The sequence below is a fragment of the Tinamus guttatus genome, unplaced genomic scaffold (assembly GCF_059628265.1).
Source record: "Tinamus guttatus ecotype Peru unplaced genomic scaffold, ASM5962826v1 Tinamus_guttatus_pri_ptg000090l, whole genome shotgun sequence".
In the NCBI taxonomy this organism is placed as follows: Eukaryota; Metazoa; Chordata; class Aves; order Tinamiformes; family Tinamidae; genus Tinamus; species Tinamus guttatus.
The window spans coordinates 2,274,816-2,297,384 of NW_028288624.1; the positions used below are offsets into that span (position 1 = coordinate 2,274,816).

At 41.0% G+C, this 22,569-nt stretch overlaps 1 protein-coding gene across 1 annotated transcript in view; it reads left to right on the top strand.

Annotated features, from left to right (window-relative positions):
- The window catches only part of MACROD2 (mono-ADP ribosylhydrolase 2), a 751,315-nt gene that overhangs the window by 652,498 nt on the left and 76,248 nt on the right, over positions 1-22,569 (top strand). Inside the window, exon 9 of the mRNA XM_088520560.1 lies at positions 12,133-12,214. Coding sequence (XP_088376686.1) covers positions 12,133-12,214 — 82 coding nt within the window. The remainder of the gene's footprint in view (positions 1-12,132; positions 12,215-22,569) is intronic.

The window sequence follows — 22,569 nt, forward strand, 5'->3', positions numbered from 1 at the left end:
AGTGGAAGGAAGTGCCGCTCACCCCTTCCCTTGCTGCCAGTTGTCTCCCCAAGTGTAGCACTGCACAACAGCTCCAGGTTTTAACACTGCAAATATCTTAATTACGCACTCACCCAATATGTCAGAAATCATTTAAAAGTGTTAATCAGGCATTTCTGACTGCATTCCCCCCACTCCCACACAGAGTCTGCTTGCAAATCGCTACAACTTAACTGTGTGGTTTGTGTTGGAAAGATTGTCTTTTTGGTTCATTTCACTTTGTTATCTTTCAGCAGAGCTGTGACATCCACTTAGATATCTTTCCTGCAATTGTTTCTTGATGAGATCAGATTGCGCACCGCAGCTATATCACTGTAATAGTAAGATAAAATCCAGACCGCCTTTCGTCCTTTTGATGAGCTGCTGTAGCCTGGCTCCGCAGGGGAGCAGAATAGCACATAAAATCCCAATATAAAAAATAAAAGAACATTTTGCATTCAGAATTGCTCTGAATTAAGGCAGATTGAACATTTTAAATAAGAACAACGTGAAAAAGGGTAGTAGCTGGTTCTAAATGTTAGAACCGGCTAAAAGCATGAAAACTCCCCCAAGTAGTGATTTGTATGCTTGCCTCATTCCAATACAGAGCACATTTCAGCTGCTCTGATTGAAAATATTTTTTTAACAGCTACTTTCTGTTGACTGAACATGGTTAGCAGCAGGTTTTAAAGCCTGTCTTGTTTACTGTAAAGCAAAGTTTACGGAAGGAAATCGGTGTTTGGTGCTCACCACCTCCACCATGAGCTTTGCAATCAGGCAATGTTCGCTCGCAGTGTTTTGCAGCAAAATCATGTTTTTAGCCCTTGCAGGTGAAGAGCAGAGGTGAAAACATGACTTGATTTCTCACAAACTCTGAAATGTGCCAGCTGGTGAGAAGCTCACAATTAGTTGTTGATGTAGGGATGTTTTTAATGTGTAAGGATGTAAATATGTGCAGCCACGGGGGGCTGTCAGCTCTGCAGACCTCATCCATCCCTCCAAAAAGGCTCTTTTATTAATAGTCAAAGCGTTACCTGCTACGGGAAAGTAGTAAGTACATTACATGCAATGGGAAAATACTGAAACCTTCTCATCCAAGAAAGCACCATCTTGCTGTGGATTAAGAGGTGGTTTGTGTGACGTCCCTTGAAAGTTTAGATTTGTAGGAGTGTCACATGCAATGTGGTATAAGACTTTTCATTACATGTGTTGTAATTTAGCTGCACATAGCCATTCTACTTTGAAGCCTAGCATAAAAATCACAGGCTCAGGGCAGATATTTTAATAACAGAAAATATGGGAGAAAATCGATTTGGGTTTTCAGGGATTTTGACGCATTTAAGTTGTTCCTTGGCACATTTTACCCTGAGAAGTGAGATTTGTCACCGAGTTAGCTGGTGCGGGGACGTGGAGCTTGGAGTGGGCACAAGGTGAGCCCCAGCAAGCGGTGGTGGAGCAGGGAAAAGGGGCAGCAATTGCCCTGACTTTGAGATCAGGGAGCACTTGGCAAGCCTGAGCAGGGGAGCGGTCCCACAGTGATGTATAAACTTACATTGCAACCATCATAAAACATCTCATCGGCTCTGAGGCAGCCCATTCAAATAGCCTGTCTTTCCTTTCTTTCTTTCTTTTTTTTTCCTTTTATTCTATTCTATTTTATTTTATTTCTTTATTTTAGACATCTCTAAATTAGATTCTCTCCTTCAAGCGATTTGTCTTCCAGTTCAATGTTAACCCTATCGGATATTTCACATTCTTGTTTTTCTTTCTCCATTAGTTGAAGGCTAAAAAAAATGATGCTGAATAAATACACTTGCCAGCTATTAGGGACAGTTAATGAAAAAGGTGTGTAGTATATTATAGAGGAAGTTCTTTAAAACTGTCTAAGTCTGCACATCAGATTTGTGGAAAAATATTCTTGTCTAGGTTAATCCCACACAGACTAATTTAAACTGCAAACAGGAGTGTGTTTAAGCAAATTCAAGGCATGCATAAATTGCCTTCTGCCTGGGGGGCTGCATCAGCAGTAGTGTGGATCCCCACCGGCTTGGCTGTGAAGCACAGGACCTTCACCTGCAGCTTATCATCCTTCTCCTGAAGTAGCTCCAGTGCTAGGAGGATGATGGAGTATTGTGGGTTCCTGTTTATTTCAGGATGTAATTCTTCCTGCTGAGTGGGATGATGGAGTCCTCTGCGACGTAGGCATCGCCACACGTAGCTCTTGAAGACCCTCAGAGGTGCCACTTGTGGCCTGGAGACAGCTGCCTTGGGGCTTGTGCACTCAGTTAGGAAAACACACAGTTGTAGCCATTGCTTCTGGCATGAAGGATGAGGAAGAAAACCCAGACAGGATGATCAAAAGGGGGGAAATCACCACATGGGAACAGTTAAGGACAATACTCTCTAGTCCTTACAACATGCTTTTCATTAGCAGGTCACAGAGTAATTTGTGGAGGAGGAAGAGCCACAGGATGCAGAGGGGAATCACGCTCGGGTGCTATAGCCATCAAGCCCATTGCATCTCACAAATATGCAAGAGAAGTGGTTAAGTTCAAGCTAACACTAGGAACCCACTGTACTGTTATGTTTTGGACAAATGAAGAAGACACAATTTTCACATTAGACCTTTCTTGCTATACAGAGTTAATTACCAAGCTATGAAGGCAGCTATTAGGCGTGTATGTAATACATATTGTGAAGAAACCAGTAATGAGCGCGTTAAAGAAAATTTCCAGCTGAAACCGAAACAGTGCCATTTAGAGATGCTTTAGTTGATAGAAGTGCCAAATCCTAGGTTAGGTTTCGGCTGTGTGCCAAAAATACTTTCTATAAAAGGTGATCATTATGTATGATTCATATAAGGAGTCAACATGAATAAAAATAATACTGCTTAGCTCTGAGTGTTCAAAGTGCTTTTACATTTTCAAAGTGCTGAGCAAACATTAGCTAATTAATGGCATAAAATATGTTATATTTTTGTGCATTTAACATGGACATTTTGACAAGAAATGGTTTTGGAAAGTTTGCATGCATCAGTGCATTTGAGTAGCTCATATAAATTGTGCTAATGCTATTTGTGCTAATGTATTTGAGCAGCATCTTAGTAATTTACATGTCTTTTGTCTTGCGATGAGCAGATAGATGGAAGGGAAGGTTATCTGTAGATAGCAGCGTACCATAAATAAGGTATTTTCTTGTCCTTTCTAATAAAATACAGGTCTGTGTTTATTCGTCTCTGTGACTTGTATGCTCTGGTTTGCAGCAGAAATAAAAACACAGGTAAAACTCAGAAAGCCCTAACAGCCATCGTTGGCATTCCAGCTGTAGAAACAAAGCTAGAAGATGAATTCTGTGAAACTGAGGTTAGACAGCAAGGCTTGGTAAAATGCTGGACCATCTGCTGGCTATTTTCAGAAAGCTGTCATTCCATTACCAACTATTAAAATTAATTTAAAACTGATCCTTTAGCGATGGATCTCTTTTTTTTCCTTGCCTGATCCTCATGAAAAATGCTGGCGTATAGTTGACATTTATATCCTGGCAGGTTTTTTTTTTTTTTTCAAATGAAGTATATTGAACTTGCAATATCCCCTGTGGAAGACATTCATCAATTGTATCAAGCTGGCTTAATAAACTTTCACATGGGGACATTGTGGCTGGATCACAGGCTGAGCTCATATGCCAGAGCCACAAGCACATCCAGTCACAAGCGCAGATCTTCCCTACCAGTCCCAGGTGTTCACAGGTGCAAATACCTCAAAACAAGATGCTGAAGTGTAGCCCTTCCCTGACTTGACCTATTCCCCTATTTTCCCTTTTTCAGGAATAATATCATGCATAAAATTTTTGTGTGTTGCTGGTCAATGCCTCTCTTGGTGCTGCCTTCTGGGTAGCCAGAAAGACTGCAGAACTTGTCTTCACGTCACACATGTCATTCCTCATGTCATTTCTACCAGAACACTGGGAGTCCACCATTGCTAAAACTTGTCAGAGTAACTCGTCAGTCCTTATTTAACACAAACACACATTATTTTGTCTTGCCTACCTTAAGTGTCTCAGGCAAGAGTAGGGTGCAGTCGTGACTATAAGAAGTCACTTTGTACAGAAAGCAGAAGAAACTTCTGTGCGGGAAGAGGATAAACAGACATTTTAAAACATTATATTTACTTTGCCTGGCATCTACCTGACACATGTTAAGCAAATGATCCTGAGTTGTTCTCCCCTCTGGAACACACACAAGAATGAGTATCCTACGAGCTGTAGTGCATTAGAATGAGAGACATACAGTATTTGAGGAAAAATCAGCTTTCATCCTTTAAAAGTAGTCTTTAATAGCTTGTGTTAATTAGTTTTATTTGATCTGTAAATGTCAGATAACTTAATTGTAAAACATTTTCTTCAAGGAGAACGATAAGGTATTATTTACAGGAAGGAAATTCAGTCCAGGTGTCATTACAAGCGTTGGTTTCACTGCTGTTTCATGTTGTGCTATGTGACGTAAGTTTTTGGGACTTTTTTTTTTTTTCTCTACAACAAACCATTTGAGTGAGAGTGTTGAAAGCTGTGTGTGTATAACCTTCATTTATGACCTGGGCAGTAGGTATATTACCCCTTTATCTTGTTTCTGCAACGGGAGTTTTAACTGAGGTAATAGGGAATAGTTATTATTTTTTTATACCCATGTTCTATATATATTCTCTATATATGTTCTTCCTCAAATGAAGGATAGAGAGTGTACAGAGGTGCTGGGGAGAAGAGTCTGAAATAGGCTGTGGAAGATTGCAGCAGTAGGGCTGTTGGTATAGGTTAGATAAATGCTCCCCACCTGGTTTGCATGGTGCAAATTAGAAGCTTTTAAAAGCAAATGTGAGCCTGTTTGAGATTTTGGGATCTGAGAGCAGGAGGAGATGGTGCTTCTGTCTGTTTTCAAATGTTTCTTTTTCCTGTGTTGTTGGCTCTGACCAAGTAGTGTTGACTCTCCTGCTGGCCAGTTGCAACCATATTGCTGGGTCACACGCGACACCAGTAGAAATGTCAAGAAGAGCAGAATTCTTGAAGTAAAAGCTTAATCTTGTGGGGTCCTGTAATGAGTTTTTGGTGACATGGCACCTTCTGGGAGTTAGAGCCTACCACAGCTTGAATGTCTGAACAGGATTAGATTTACATAAATACTGTCAACTTTGGAATATGTAAATCCAAATCATACTGAAAAGATACTGAAGAATTAACTATGCAGGATAAAACATGGTGGAAAAAGTTAGCCCGTTGGATTACTTGCTTGCTTGATTGTATACCAGAATACCATCTCACTCACTGGAGATCCACAATGAGAGGATAATGATAACATAAGATGATGATTTATCTCCTCAGAAATTGCATGGTGGTTGTGAAACTGTCTACCGGGTATTTTCAGAGTACTATCCTTCATAAGCCCTTATTTAACACAGTTATATTTGCATGCGTACCCTTTCTTCACATTTGCCATTTGTCACTGAAATCGCAAATTACATTCATCAGAATCCATTCATTCCACCAGTTTTGCTGAATACAAGATTATCTTGGCTGTGTCAGCTGCCCAATGACTGGTAGCTGTGAAAAATGAAGGTCGCCTTCAGATATTCCAAACATGTATCTTCAAAGGACAGTAGGTATTAAGCGAGACAAGATTAATGGGCTTTATGTCATCATCTTTGTGTGGCATAGAGCTGAATTCTGCAGATGAATATCTTGGTAAAAACACATGCATTTTTAAACTACTCTCTTGCCTCTTTCCTGAAATGTTTTAGTGACCATCAGAAGAAATATACTGAGTCCTTAAGTCCTGAGCTGATTTTACATGTTGTTTTCACTTTTTGTAAACTGGAAAGCTTTTAACTGTTTGACCACAAAGCCAACATGCAGGACTATTATCTACTGGACAGTTTGTAATCTATCTGTGTTTATACTAACAGTGCAAGACTATAATGTCTTATGCAATACCAGCACGGTAGCAATTTCAGTCCTGCAGATTATTCTGTGCCTGGACATTATGGAGTGGTAGAACTCATTTTGAAAGAAATCTCTATTTTTCCCCTTATTTGATTTTTGGGGAGGGGAAGGGTGATGACCAAGGCATGTGGTGCACAGGTTTATTTTTGACCCTCTTTTGTTTGTCATGCAATCATGAAGTAGATAAGTAACTAGGACAAGTACAGTTTTGTTGCTGGTAATCTGTAAATTCCTCAGAAACTATTGTCATAACTTTCTATTTTAAATCCAGAGTGCTTCTTTAGCACAGTCGCACTCTACTTGGCTGGCTTTCTGCACACAAAGAAAGTAACAGCTCAGCTCAAAGAATGGCCAACTTCAAACAGGAGAAAGCTCAGTCTGTCCTTGCCTGATTCACTGTACTGAAAAGGTGTTAATGGCATTTGCTAAAGGAGAGTAAGATTTTTTTTTGAAAAATAACCAAGGTATGAGGGAAAAAGTGTTGTCAGTAGTGATTCATGCGATAAATGTGGTCATTGAAGGTATGACCCGAGGAAGAAGGTGGTGTGTGGCGAAGCCTGTGACCTTTGCTTGGGACAACTGATGGGATTTTTTTTTTTTTAAGAGCACTTTGGCAGGAGAGAGACCAGAAGAAAATCCCTGGAGGTTCTAGTCTAATTCTGTTACTTATGTTCCTCATTACCTTAGGCACATTGCATTTCCGTGCTGAGTACGAGTCTATCAGAAATATAGCAGAATATACTGCTTACCTGTGTTTAAGAGCCAGGGGTGGAATTACTTCTCTGACAGAGATGGGCTTATGCCATTATGATGCTTGTAACGGTGTATCTAGAATAACTCTGGTAATGGGAATAAGTTTTTCTGTTCTGCCACATATGACTGGAACAGAACTGTAGAAGGCAGGAGCAGTAGAGGAGAGGTCTTCTGACAACGTTTCCCATTTCTCTTGGGTTTTGTTTTAAGAGGCAGGGGTTGTTCCAAAGCCTACGTAACATTCCTCTGAGATGTTGTGTATATTAATATTTGAAGCTCCTAATAAATTTCAGGTGATTTTTAAAAATTGCCTTTGGACATTTAATTATTTTTCACTCCGAGCAAAGTAAAACTCATGAAGTAGGTTATTAAAGCACTAATAAAAACATTTCTGTTTCTGTTTTTTAACTTCAGTAAGACCACCATGGAAAACATTCCACTCCAGCAATAAGCATAAATCATTTCAGAATTCACATATTTTGTATTATTTTTTCTTTTAATGATTGTCTAATATGATGGTTCAAATAAGAGTAGCTGAATGAGTATCTTCAATGAGTAGTTGTTCTTGATGTGAAATCATAATGCTCTGATAATACCATGACTTACAGGAAGTTTGCCGCAATGTGGATTTTTAATCAAATTTTTGCTTTGGATTTGAAGAATGTTGAAACTTAAACCCCTTAAAGTCAAAGAGCTTTGCAGTGGAAGAGTGCAGCTTTTTCCCTCCCCTGGAAGGAGGTGTAGAGCATGAAGCTCTACATCCAGCTCATTTGGGTGGCTGCAAATTCAGATGAACATGAGCATGTTTTGGCTCTGGCTTGCATTGGATTTGAAGTAGGGCCAGGTATAAAGATCTTAGGGCTAGGTGAATTGCTTTATGAAAACAATCACACAGCTCATTGATTGTCAAATTCAGCATATCGCCATTCTGATACCTCTGCCCTGCTTAAATCTTATGATGAGGATGGAAATGGCGCCTGTACTTTGTGTTTACCATAAATACTTGACTGAAGCTCTTTTCTGCAATTATAGACCATGATGTCATCCCGAAAGGAGCTGTCAACTAGGCTGAATGTTTTAATGGTTTCTGTGAAATTAGTAATATCAGGAAATTAAATTTTAATTTACAGAACTTCTACAAAATGAGCAGTTCTTTTATATGGTCTGAAGCTTTCTCCTCTGCAGAGCTTACAGTCTTGCTCAGGGTTTGTTTCCAAGTGGGATGTGGGAACTAGTCCGTCCTCTTTGACCTTTCTTTCTGCTTGGGCCGCAGCAGCTGGCCAACGGGACAGACGTGGATGGTGCTCACCAAAGGTAGAGCCCTCAGGGAGCTGGAGGAAGAGGTGGGGGTGATGTCTGATGCCAAGCTGATTTCCAAGACTTTGTGTCCATTGATCAGCACCAGCATGCTCTTGCTCAAGCAGTTCCAGCTGGACAGAAGGGAAGCTTCAGAGACTTGAGGGGTACAGATAGTGAAGAACCGTGGCTACTAAGGATGTTTGAGAAAGTATCTGAAGATTTCGGATACTAAAATTTGAATATCAGAACTTAATTCTTGAGGAGGCAAGTTTTATTTCTAGACATTGCCAAGCATAGGTGCTGATGCAAGCATGCTGAAGTCAATGAAAAGCCTCTTGTTGGCCTTACTGAGCTTTGAATTAAGCATATTTGATAAACTAAAAAAGGCACAGCAGGCCTTTGGCATTAACTACTGCCTGATGACAATAGATTCTGATGGGATTAGGTAAAAGATTTGCTACAAGCAGAAAGAACAGAATGCTTCCTGATTTTCTTTGATATTTGTTACTATTAATCTGATATGGGATTGGAAAACATTTTTACAAGCCACAATTGTTTTCCTATTGTGTGTTTTTTTGGCAAGATTTAGATAATGATGAAACTTGTTGCCACGTATGATAAGAGACAGTCACTGCCTCCAAGATAAATAAGAGCTACTGCCTTCATCGTACCTCCAGCACCAGTCTCCTGGTACTGAAGAGATGCATGAAATATGTGAAAGTGCTGAAATGCAATTGCTTTTATTTTCATTATGGTTTGTTTTGTTTTGTTTTATTTTAATTTTATTTTATTTTATTTTATTTTATTTTATTTTATTTTATTTTATTTTATTTTCTCCAGAGCACAAGGTGGCAATGACATGGAAACACTTGTTACATAAAATTTTCTAGTATGTCTTCTGATCAGTTTTCTATTTAAAATATGTTTGAGACGTATAGCTTGGAGCCGCTGTTATAAATATAAGCTATATTTATAACTGCATTTAGTGTGTCCTGTCCGTTAGGCACGGCAATACCTCCTTGTAGTGATGCACAAATACAGCACCAGGTCTTCCTATCCCCATCTACATCCTATCCCCATTCCACACACAGAGGAATCAGGCGACCTGCCAACAGCCACAATGGAAGATCTGAGGGAAAAAAACAGGTCATTTTCTATTCCTAAACATATCTAGCTGTAGCTGCAGACCGTAGGCTTCTTGTGCCAAGACCAGCATTGCAGCGGTACCCAGTGGAGGGGTTTTCTGCTCTTAAGTTTTTGTAGCGTCCTTCAGAAATGCTGGGGTTAATGCCTGGCATAGGCTCCCTTGCACTGCAGAATAGCCAGAGCCCTCCAGGCCATGCGAAGCCCCAGCACGTTACTGATACCCATCAGGTGCCACTAAGCACATCACAGGCAAGGCACCCCCCACAAAATTAATTGAAGCCTTGCGAATAGTACTGAGGAAATAAGAAAAAAATCAATGTCCTCACAGCCTTGGCTGTGAAGCTGCCTCCAGAGCAAACAGCTCATGCAGTGAAAGGCCCTTCTTCCTGGATTGCAGCGCTCCTAATTTCAGTGGTTCTTTGATCTACCTATTCATAGCCATGAAGCGTGCCGAATTTAATCAGGGGCTGACAGGGGAGGGTTGATTCCAGTCCTGGCCTCCAGAAAAGAGCTGTCAATCAAGGATGAGCTTTAATACCTTCCCCTTGTGGCTCCTTTAACCCCGCTCTGCAGTTGAGTGCTCCTTGTTCAGCTGTGGAAGAGCCCAGCACCCACCAAAGGCACTGGAAGAGCCCCTGGGGGCGGCTCCCCATCCCTCAGCAAGCAGGCACCGTGAAATGTCTGATCACGTTCGGTTTCCAAGCACGAGGGGAGAGATTTCCCCTTTGATAAGGAGCTTTTATAAGCACAGTTCCCCAAAGGCCTGCTGAGCTTTTGTTAGGCAACCAGCAAGCGAATTCTGGATTCGCTTGGATTAAACCTTTCCTTATTGTAGTTGGAATCAGAACATTGAGGACAAGGGTTACTTTCCATACCTAATTTCAAGTTATTCTAGCTGTGGATGTCAGATAAAATTGTCGGTGACTGGCAGGATGATAGAATATGGTTTAATTTCAGATTTACTATCTGCCAACACATGCCATTCAATCAGATAAACAAAGGATTCAAGCTGTCATCACAATATCTTATGCATACTTAAAAATAGAGCACTTTTTCACATACCAAGAAGAAATCAAACAGGTTTTTACATAGGATGTATGCATTCAGTGTGCTAGAAAAGTTTGAAATAGTCTGCCATTTCTAGAGAGATACCCTATCTTTAAATGAAGGAATTATATTAGGAGAGGGAAGAATTCTCAGGAGTGCACAAGTTTCATCATTGTCAACTGCACAGAATAAATAAAAATAAAGAGAACATCTTGAAAAGCTGAAATGCATAAAATGTGGAAAATGCCCGTAATGTTTACAGCAGGAAATGTAGGAGTCACGTAGAGGGAGAGGCAACTCAGAAGGTCTCTGCACGTTCATGTAATTCCTACTCTGGTTCGTAAGTTCATGCCCTTGCTGTTCTGTCTGTCCTAGATCTCTGCCTACCACCGTAGGGCTTGAATATCTGCTCTTCTTAGGAGGTGGAGCTGGAAGGTGACACTCTATTAAATATAATTTAAGCATTCACAGTCTAAAGCCTCTGTCCTACAAGCATCTGGGTGGAAACCCTCCCCTAGCTAAAATGTGGCTTTCTAAATTCTTGCCAGCCTGGTGCTGTATGTTATAAATATGTGGGGGCACAACAGAGTATGCTTTTTTGGCCCTGTACTTAACCGCTTTCTGGGGTTGCATTTCCCAGCACAGCTGGTTTCTTGACACACTCTCCTTCCCCTCACCCTTCCCTTTGGGCTGCTCCAAAAGGAGGCTGGAAGGCTGGCTTGAGCTCTGCAGCCTGATGGTAGTTTTGAGGCCAAGACGGGTACTTCTCTTTGAAGAGCAGCTCTACCAAAAGGGTGATGATTTCTAGTGAAGATAAGGGAAAGGAAGTTATTTTTACTTTGCAAGCATTCCTCCTGCAGCTCTGCTTGCTCACGGGGAGCCTGCAGCTCTTTGCAGTAAGTGCAAAGTCTCTGATGCAACGCACCAGTCTGTCACCCACAGAGACCTGAGCGTGATGCCAGGCAAGGTGCTGATCTGGCCGTTGCCTGGACTTTATGCCTTCCTGGTCAAGCTCTCCTGCACTTTGAAGAAGAGTCTGATTTCCAGGTTGCAAGTGCAGCCGCGGGAAGGTCTCGTCTCTGGCCACAGAAGCGGTTTGTGCTGGGCTGTGCACACACATAAAGCATCAGCAAGGCTGGAGAAAAATCTTAGTGACTGTTTTCTCAATCCTAAAGGCATCTTTGAAATTCTGGGTTTTTTGCTTTGTTTGTTTGTTTGTTTGGTTCTTTTAGAAAAGCCTTTCACATACGGTTACATCCCAAGCAATTTATTTGAAATCTTTGGTGGGTGGCATGTACATTAGGATTGTGGATTCATTGATATGCTCAGCCTCACTGAGTAGATGGCATATTAAATGTTTTATTTACCCCATGTGCTACCTGTCATCCAATCAGCTTTTGTTTTTGCTGCATTGCTCGTTATATTATGGCAAGACTAAGTGGTTTCATGTAAATTAAAACCGCATGAAATCTTTTAAAGCCATTATGAAATACTAAATGCTTTTGCAAAAAGGTTTCTCGGACAAGGTTTGGAAAAAGATCTCTTTGCTTACTCATTTATTCTTTTGTATGCTTATTAGAAGCCCCTCATGTGATTCTTTCATCAAACCTTGCATCCAGGTGCAAGAGATGCTTATACCGTGCTCAAGAATGATTTGCATAAACAGGAGGCGGTTAACAAAGCATATGATTGTGAGCTGTGATCACAAACACCATTTTGTAAATTACAACACAAATACACAGTAAAAATGACTTGTGATATTTTCCACTTGCTCAGGTCATGAAACAGTGTGGAGTTTAAATTTTCCTTGCTGTTACTAAAAATTATTGACAATGTCTGTTGTTGCGGTCATTTTATTGTGAATAATTTTCTTTCTTACAGGTGGATCGTGTCATCTTCTGCGTCTTTTTGGAGGTGGACTACAAAATTTTCAAGAAGAAAATGAGCGAGTTTTTCCCTCAAGGTAGGTATAATAATCAAGTGCCATCTGTCTTTAATAAATGGTGTGTCAGAAAGTTATCAGTTGGCATTCTTTTTTCTTTCCTTGTGTAACTCAAAAATTAAAATGTCAGCTTTCTCTAAAGATCAGCTGATCCTGGAAAAATACCTGTGTTTAAAATCTGTAAACCAATAAAGCTACTTATGATATTCCTCTCTGCAAAATGAAGGCCTTCTTTTGCAGGCTGAACACAGCTAGTTTGCTCTGTCTCTGCTGGTGTGTGGCGCTGGGTGAAAGGAGAAAATGATTTGCACTGATGTGTGCGTCGCTGCTAGCATATAGTGCTTTTCCATGCACTCAGTCCATGCTTTTCTTCTTCATTAATGATGCCGGGAGGGTTTCTTTGGGTCTGAAAAGAGACCACAGGGGTTAGAACCCAACTGTGTCTGAATGAGAACTTTAAACTTGAGCTGTCCCTGTGCAAGCATGAATCAGAGGAAAGATGGCTCTCACCGGAGTGCTGGAGAAATGTTACCCATTCATCTTGTGTTTCGCACGGGAGGTTACTTCTTGCAATGTAAGAAAATCTGGTGCATAGTAAATTAGTTTGCCGCCCCTTCCCTCCCTGCCTATATTATTCTGTGATTCTGTGATATCTATGTTTTTATCATGTTTATCATTATAAATCTTTTTTTTTTAAATGAACCCTCACCTTCTCCTGTTTCATGTTTTTTTTTTTTGTGACATTGGTTGTACTCTGTCCGATAGGATACGGATTTTAGTGTTTTCTTTTATAGCCCATTTCTAAAATCCCAGTTGCCTGAGTGCTTCCCACACTGTCCATGTCTCTGCCAGAAAGAGCCTTGGAATAAGTAGAAAGCAGACCTTTCCTGTGTGCTGTGAGTCTTTGTTCATTCTAGGGGACCATGTTGTCACAGTGACTACACTACTTTTTCCTTCACCTTGGTGGTCACTATGGCAGTTGCAGTGCCTCATCTCACTAGAAGAAAGCTTTCGGTAGACAACTTTCTACCCTCCACTTTGCACTGCTTGGCAACTGAAATGTTAAAGACATGTTGAATAATTCAGCTAGCACAGACTGTGCCCAGCCCTAATATTTTGGTCTGGAGCACACTGAATGTGCTTTTCAAAGGCTGCATTAGTGTCTCATCCATTCATTGCATCACTTGTTGGCAGTGCAACCCAGCACATGGGACAAAGTGGCGGTACTCGACCTTCTGTTGCTGACTCTGCCCCTGCCCTTCAGGTTAACAGCGAGTAAGCTGCTGTGTAGATTTGTCAACAAATTAGAGTTTTAATTCTTCTCTTCATCAGTAAGGGCTTTGAAATCACAGGTGAAAGCTTGGCATTGTTATTTTAAGTGTAAAACCCACTCAGGTTTGAATTGTGAAAGATTAAAAGTTGCTTTGCAACTGAACCATGGCAAGGCCAAAGGAGAAAGGAGAGGAAGAAGGGAAGGTTATCTCTTTTCAGTTTGCCAAGGCTGATGTTGTTGAAGTGCTGCCTACAGAGTACCTGTGTGGTTGAGTATCACAGTGTATAAAGGCTTTTAGTTGAAATATGCTATGCTGTGTAGTTATTGTGTGGTTATTCTTATGCATGGGAAGCTTTACAGATTTTTTTTACATGAAATAAAGCCAGCAATTTGTTGCATGACCATAGAGAGCTGGTGATAGTTTGTGCCCTCTGAAACACAGCAACATTCAACAGTTTGCAGGCATGTGACCATGCAAAGGCTGACCCAGTGGTTACGCAGGAAGCCTTCCAGGCAGTGTGTGTGATTTTTTTTTTAGTTCTCAGGATCCTCAGATACAGATTTCTAAAAGTTCTTCGGTCAATTTTCATAGTGTGCCTGCTGTCATTTTCTCGCATCTGATGATTGTGAATATCAATTTTTATATACCTTGATGATTCTCATTTTCAGAAGGACCTGAACACCCACTGGCTGCTAAGCTGGAGCTTCACAGTGAACCAGCCTGTCATCTAAAATTGTATCTGCAAGTCAGTGGAGGAATCCTTGTGGTTAAGTCAGTGGCCAGTGATTTGGGAGACCTGATTTTAAAGTCTTGTATCACCACAGACATTGGCATGGCCTTAGATGAGTTGCTTAGGTCCTTAGCCTGTAAGAAGAGAGGGGAAGATAGGAAAGAAAGAAGTAAACTCCCCAAATGGCTCTCTGTTGATGTTCCTGGAGAAGGAATCAGAATCCAGGTCTCTCTCTCTCCTGGAAGAGTACCCTATTACTTGACTAATACTTCAGTAATTTGGGGCTTTTGAATTGGCTTTTTTGCAGAATACCATCACTTTGACAGAAGGGACCATGGTTGGTCCCACACTGAGTTGCTGTGGCCTGATGACTTGAACATGAGCTCCTGCAGTGTGGAGTTGAATGGCTGCAGGTGAATAAAGACCTCATCTTTCCCAGGGCTGCCCTCACATGAGACCTGGGTGGGGATCACTGGATGATCTCATGCCTGCTGTTTGTTTGTTCCCCTTCTCTTCTGTGTTGTTGTCCACATTTAACTCTTAGGCAAGAGGCTCTGGCTACTTCTCTGTAGACTCTGCTATGGTGAGGATATTTTGTATCTCTAACAGGCTGGTTTCTTGTGCAAAGGACTTGGTCATTGTGGTTCTCTGTGAAGGAATTAGCAACTGTCTCTGCTTCTGATACTAAGATCTTGGAAGGAGTTGTTTTTTTTTTTTTTATGAATCTATTAATGTAGTTAAATTAAAGTCTTTAAGAAAAGGTTTACTATGAATTCAAATTGATAGGATGCTTGCTGAACATTCATAAGAGAGAATAACACTGGGATATTTCTTTAAGCTTAGAGAATAAATGCTGAGACATTTTAAATATGCACCTCATGCTCAGAAGCATTATGAAATATGTCTACTTTAAAAAATGTGGACAAAAATGCTTAGAAAGAAGGATATATTCATGGAGTTATATACATAAATAGTTATTACTTTAAACCTGGTTTAAACTAACTAATTACTTTAAATCCTGGTTTGGATTAATAAATCCAAAAAGACATCCAAGTGCTTGAGCTAGTCAAGTGATAATGAAATGAGGCTAGAGTTACACCTCAGTGCATTAGAGTAAGTGGAATATAGATATAGGGAAATAGTTCCATTAGTTGAACATATTATTAAACCTATTTTACAAGTGGAATGGCAAAGAAATTAGTTCTATAATAGTACTGATATTAAGACAACTGCCAAGAGCCTTGTAATTCGCAAATTTTAAATATATAGGGGAAGAGGCTGGCTTCTAAGTAATTTCATAACGTAGGAGTGTGGTAGTCATTCAGTAGCAGAGCAGTTGTCACAGCCTCAGCATTTCTGATTTCACCTCAGTAGCCCCTGGTCTTCCCTGAACCTCAGCCAAAGCCACTGTGCTCAGCGGGAAACGCCGTGCCAGCTCGGCCTCTAGCTCAAAATCCATCCTTACAGCGGCCCAGGAAAGCACCACTCTGCGTCGTGACCCACACAGAATTATCTGCTGAACTCTGGGTTTTTCTGGGAACTTCTTGTATGTTCTGATGGTAAAAAAAGCAAGGGACAGAGAGTCTGTTTCTGTAGAATAGCCATCTGTATTTACGAGCATTGCTCACGTATTGGATGAGAGAAGCAGTGATTTTTTTTTTCTTTTAAACAATTGTATCCTGTCTCCTACTGGAATAAAATAGCCCAAATATTCTCCCTGCAGCTATGCTGTGAAATCATCTCTACAGTTACTCGAAAAGAATGCCTTGCTAGATATCTTTTGGGCTAATAAAATATCCTTGCAATTCTGGCTCAGGTGCATATTTCTTGCCCACGTTGTTGAATTCATTGCCACTAGTATTAGGAATAAGCTTTCCAGGAAAAGAGTTGATATTTGTATCATCTTTGTTGTTGTTTTCTTGGGGAATTCATTGTTTCTTCTAATAGAATTCTGCGTGGAATCTAGATTCTAGGCATTATTTCTATTGCTGAATATATATTTATAAGACCTATCAAAAATAGAAAATTATTCTTTGAAAAGCTAGTTTTATCAACATCTACTTAATGGTGATACTTCTAGAATGCTGTTTGTCTGAGTAAAATTAAGTGCATTTTGTAAACAGTTGCCAGCTGGAGGCAGAGACACCATATTTTTCTCCTTTATGCTTTGTATACCTAACTGCTTAATATCTCGGATAGATAACCTTGTAGGAACCTCTGTCAAATACTTATTTTTCATGGTGACTGTTGTATGTTATGAAAGGTTTATCTTAAATTGTAATGCTTAAAGTATTTCTAAATCTACCACCTATTATCAGTGGATTATAGAAGAGAATTGTTTTTCCAAAAATGCTGTTTAGGCAAAAATAATGTCACAAATGTTGCGTACTATGAAGCTTCAATATTCTAAGTTTTATTATATTCTTACTGATTTAAACAGAGTAACAAAATAACTTCACTAAAGTAAGGCTAAAGTGTTGGAGAGTGGAGAGATTTGTAATTCATTAGACCAATTGATAGAGAGAAGATGCAAGCTTTTAGACTCAGTGTCCTTTCAGAGTTAAATGGAAGGATGCAGAGCCCAAAACTTAGTCATTTTTGTCTTTTTGAACCATATCAGTTGGTGTTAAGAAAAGTGGAGAGAGAGAGAGAAAAATTGCTTCTTCCTGCAAAACTTTTTCTCTCCTCTATCTTCAGGTTATGACATTTAGTACGTTTTCTGCTTTTATCCTGGTTGACAAAAACATTGTCCTCCCTCTGGAAAGCATATGGGTAAGAGCCGCTTTCTTACTATTAATCCTCCTGTTGCTGCAGAAGGATGCACAGCTTCCTAGTTGCGCACAAATGTATTACAAATGCAGAGGAAATTCAGTGTTAAGAGACCTACCAGGCTTGGAATCAAATTGGAAATTGTCTAATGGGCTGAATGAAGGGCTTTGTATCAAAAAGGCAGACCTCTGCACTAATACGTGAGTGAACTCCTAAGCAGAGACTGTAATTTTTGTACTGGTATTGAGAGGCATCATGCTCTCCATATATGGCAGACTTCACTGGGATTAGAGGTTCAGTTTCTTGATAAGAGTCTTGGCAAAAGAATCATAATTTAGCCCTTAACAAATAATCCTGTATCAAATGGGTAATTTGTTTGACAAATTTAGCCTCTACATTTGCATTCACAATGTTCATGAGCAGATTCATCACGTTCATTTGTCACCTGAATGTATTCCACAAAATATTTTTCATGGGCTTTATTTTACTGTGTGGATAGATGCCAAGTGCTTTGCTAGAAGTGCCTGATATCCTTTAATTGAAACCTCAGCCGTGTAGCGATTTGTCTCCTAAGTCATGTGGTGGTGGCTCTGGTCTTGCTTCACTGCTTCCCTTGACGAAGCTTTTGAGGCAGTGTTGAGTGAACCAACAAAAATCTGGACAAAAAACTTGCCTCCGGTGGATAAACGGAGGTGGCTGGGGCTGGGCAGGAGCAAGGGGCAGAGCCAGGGGGACTGGTGGTAGTGGCAGCAGGTCAGGGCTTGGCAGCAGGCTTTGGTCCAAGCTCTAGGGTGACCTGTTGTGGCAGATCTCTAGAAACTTGTGGACTTTTGCTGGAAGGAGGGAGATGGTTGCTGCTGTGATCCCTACAGCTGCTGATGGAGAAACGATCCTTCTTTTCATTTTAGGAAAGCTATTTATGTCTTCAAAACCCTCTCCTGGGATGCAGTCCCTGCTAGTTCTTGGAATACCTCTTCCACCATCCTCCTTTGTCCTTCCTTCCACATGTGCTGTGGCACTGCAGTTCTGGGGGCAGTGACTCTGGCCAGCCCTGGCCTCCACACCAGCAGTTTTGGAACCAATTCCAATTTTCCCACAGTGGGGAATTTCTGCTTGTTCAGGCAGGGATGAGCGAAGTGGCCAGAAGGCGTTGGTGATTTGGGGGAAGCGATGGCACGCTGACGGCAGCCTCCCATGGGTGGGTGATGCTGCCTGAGGGACAGACTCCAGAGGAGGTGTTAGCAACACCCTCTGCATCCCCTAAAGCTGTCTGTACTGTGGAGGATGTCATCCTCGGAGGACTTCTGCCAAACTCCTCACTACAGGACACTATTCAAATGGCCAGGAAGATGTGCAATCCTGCTGTCCACCGTGATGGTTCCTTGTCCCTCAGGAGTGGGAGCTTCCGAGGAAACACCATCTACCCGAGGGATCGAGAGAAGCATGATCACCAGAATAGGTTGCTGGCTTTGCTCTAGCTGTCTCTTCTAGCACCTACACATCCCCCAAAAAAGTGCACTGCAGCATAAAAAAGATGGTCCATCCATAAACCACAATGTTTAAAACATTGGTACATTTTGAAGTGTCACTTACCTCATAAAATCTCAAGCTAACTGGATGTTAGGGGCACTCTTAAAATAGTGAATTGAATTTTTGCTCTTACTTTTTGTCTTTATCTGCCATGGCAGTGATTGTGCCTGTCCTGCCACTCATGGATTTTCTTTCTTAGCCTCTTTGGCCTGTGTCTCTGTCCTGATGATCTGTAGCACAAGAGAAGGAACAAGAAGCAGCTCAAGAGCTGTGGTTTGGAGGCAAAGCATATAGTTAACAGCTTAGCATCTTAAGAGACAGACAAGGACAGGTCCCTATCTCCTTCTAACATCGCAGTGGGTTTCCAGTACCTAAGAAAAAGTCAGTGGAGAGTTTCCTGCTTTTATTTCAGTCTTCAAAAAACCTTCTGGTACCATCTCTCTGGAACTGTTTTCTGACTGTCTGCTCTACAGTTTGGTTGTGTGTTTGCTGCTGTTCATTTCCTTGGGCTTCTTACTCAGAACAGTTGGCACATGGATGTCCACTGACTCCACATCCCCAGGCTGTCAGCACTTCCTATGAGGTGTTGTGGTGGCCTTCCACCTTAAGGGTTAAGAAAAGGATTAACTACACCAGGCGAACCAGAAGCAACCTCAGGTTTCTACAACTGTGATGCTGTCAGGTATCTCTGTGTCCAGCAGTGGCTGTTAATCACCTTAGTCTAAGTGTAGCCTTAGGCGCTGGAGGAAGCCAGCAGGGGAAGGGGAGTGTATTGCTGCTGTATCCCATACCTGTCAGAGCGTTCACTCCTGCAGGATGCTGTGCTGAGCCCCAGGAGGTGAGCAAACCAGAGGCTTTTACATTTTTTTTTTTTGCATTCTTTAATGGCATCTTCTTATCCTGTTGCGTTGGTGCTGCATCCCGTGCAGAGCATTCCAGATGTCACGTCATCCTCAAACTACTCCGTCCTCTCCAGTCGTTGATGCAGAGTAACTTCATGTGCCCGAGTGCTTTTAATTGTAAAAGATGCACTTAAATTCTTCCCTATCTCGTTCAGTTGCCTCTGTCTTAGGTGACTGATGAGATCGCATTAGGAGCCTCTATTTAGAACTGTATCACTGCATAGAAGACATACCATTTCCTTTACAACTACCACATTAGTATAAATGAGGGTGTGAAACCACTTTATGAGTGTTTGTGTAAATAAAGCTCTGTGGTTTTCACTCTTTCAGAAAACTGAGGAAATAAAGATGTTTTGAAATGAGCTCTTTTTAGAAAGAATGCATATTTTCTCATTGAGAGCTTCATTCCTTTTGTGTAAGGTGCAAGCATCTGGGAAATAGAAATCTAAGCCTGATCCTGGCTATGAGCAGAATTTCCTAGTTGGAACAGTCTAGTTCACTTGCAATTGGAATGGAAACTGCTGCCCAGCCCCTATATGCAGCTGTGGCTCATAAGGGTATATGTATTTTACTGCAGATCAAGTGATATAATGCATGAAAGAAGCCATCTGTGTGGTGATAAAAAATAAAATAAATAAATAAAGCAAAACAGAAAAAACAATGTATAACTTCTTAGGGAGTCTGATGCTAAGGATTTCTATTTGATAGGGCTTCAAAAGCTACAAACGCATATTGCATTCAGTGAGACTCTGATGTTGTGGGACTGGTGTAACTAAGCAACGCAGGAAGAAAAACTGCACTGATGCTGCAGTAAGGCCAGGAGGAAGGCTATTTATCAGTGGAAATTTCTGATAATGAAAACAGACTAAGCAAAATTCAATCCAACTCACTTAGCATCAGGTGGGTTTTATATAGTGCCTGTTGCTCTGCATACAAGATTTTGGCATACAAATGCCCAAAACAAAAAGAAAGAAAGAAAGAGAAATCTTTTTCTTCTTCCATTTCCAACACCAAGCCGGAATAATATGTTTTTCTTATTAAGAATCTTTTTGTTTTACTTTTTCTTTTCTATTTTTTTTCTTTTTTTTTTCCTCTCATGAGCACAGGCATGAGGGGAAGCTTCATAGAAAAGATACATTTTTATAAGTTAATATGAAAACAGTCAGGCCTGTGTTTAGTTGATCTTATCTGCCAGAGGTTTCCATATCTACTTTCCTTCAGCAAAAATGTTATTTTTCTGTGCCATGGGTCAATCATCAGTTGTATTCTGCCAGTGAAGACCGAGTTGGAGGGATGAAAAAAATCGAAAGGGCTAGTGCGCTCCTAGAGTCTTATCTTCATTAAGTCGTAGGGCGTTTTTTTGTATTTTGCTATGCTACAAGAGCATTGACTCCTTTAGGTTGAAGAGAAGAGACAGTGTATGACTGGGAAGGTCCTATTGGGTGGGTCTTATCAAAAACTGCTTTTCAGATACTAAGGAGCAAAAATAGATATAAGACTTGTGGTTAATAAGTTTCCTGAATTTTTTAAGATGATAGGTGGTTGGGTAAAGCCTTGGGACAAAGATTATTTGCCTGGGTACAGGCTGCAAAGGGAGCTTTCAGTGACTGGGCTGAGTTTGGCCCAGTCCCACTGGGGGACTCACCGAAGAGTGCTCACCCAGCTCTTCCAGTGATTATATCCAATAGATTGGGGGAATGCTCCAAAGACTGAGCTGCATGGATGGGCTGAAAATAAGGAAATGGCTGGAAATAAGGAAACAGCTGGGGAACAGCTGAGGAAATGAATAAAAAGTGAACGATGAGACAAGGAAATGGAAGAAAGACAGAGGAAGGTAGGAAGGAGCCAGAAAGCTGGCAGGGAGCACTGGGTGGCTGGGGAGTGGGACGTAAATACTGATTATAAAAAAGAGTAGCCTCCCACACCTTGGAGCTGGCTCTTGTTTAAAAGCTGTTCTATGCATGCACTGAAGCTAAAGATAAGAGAATGCATTTGCATGGTGTTGCCTCTGCACATGCTAGCACGAAGAACAGTGTAAATAGAAACATGAGCAACATGGGGGAAGCGATTTAATGGCCTTGGGGATTAGCGGCAGTTCCAAGAGCCTTTTACCTCTCTGTTCCCAACATAAATCTAACACAGACTGATGGTTGTGGCCATCTGGCTTGTGCTTGCTTGCACGGAACAGCTAATGAGACAGAGCAAGAACCTGACCAGAGAGGCAAAAGATAAAAACACAAGCAGGTGTATGACAGAAGAAGTCATCCTCACCAGGCTCAGTAGGAGGAACTACAGTGCAATTACTCTGTTTCACAGAGCCCAGCAGGTAATGAGTGAGAGGGTGATGGAAGAGTAACAGACATCCCTTGATATATGTGTCTACCATGGAGTCTGTGACTTAAACAAATGTGTATGCTCTGAGCAACTTGCACCCACATGTAAAGCTCTGTGATCCTTAGAGATATAGTTACCTCAGATAATATGAGAGTTAGAGGGTAAGTTTCAATCACAGATTCAGATTAACTGTTAGCTGTAAATTATTTTATAGACTATAGTCCAATTATTAACTGGAAAATTTTACACTCTTAACCATATGATGCTTTTGGAGTAAGTGGTTTCCTTATATCCCAGGCTTTCCAAATAATGATGGGAGTTTTTTGAGGGTAGGCTACCCCTTCCAGAGGATCACCAGGAGTTGTCCTCTTGCTACTGGCTGAAAGATCTATCATTCTTCTTCCAATAGGTCTTGTGTAGAGTTTCCAAAATTCAGGGTTTTAATGGAGAAGCCATGTGGCAGGTTGCTGTTCTGCTTTTCCAGGCAGAAATAGCCAGGAATGGGCACACACATGTGTACGTGCACCCACGCATGCACTATACATGTTTTCCTATTTAAAGAATTTTCTAAGAGCTTTTGTGTAAGACTGAGAGTTATGCAGGACCTCACCTGTGGGCTTCCAAAGGTGTGAATTTGGGCATCTAGCAATGACAATATATCTTTAAAGAAATGTTACTAGCGCCACAAGAGAATCACTCTTGGTGACTCTCGTGGACTCTCGTGACAGCAAACCTGTAGAAAGCTTCCTTTAGAAGGGAAAAAAACATGAAAAGGAAATGTGAAAAATAAATGTAGGTATTACAGACCTAATTTATAGCAATCTTAGCTTTAGTTTC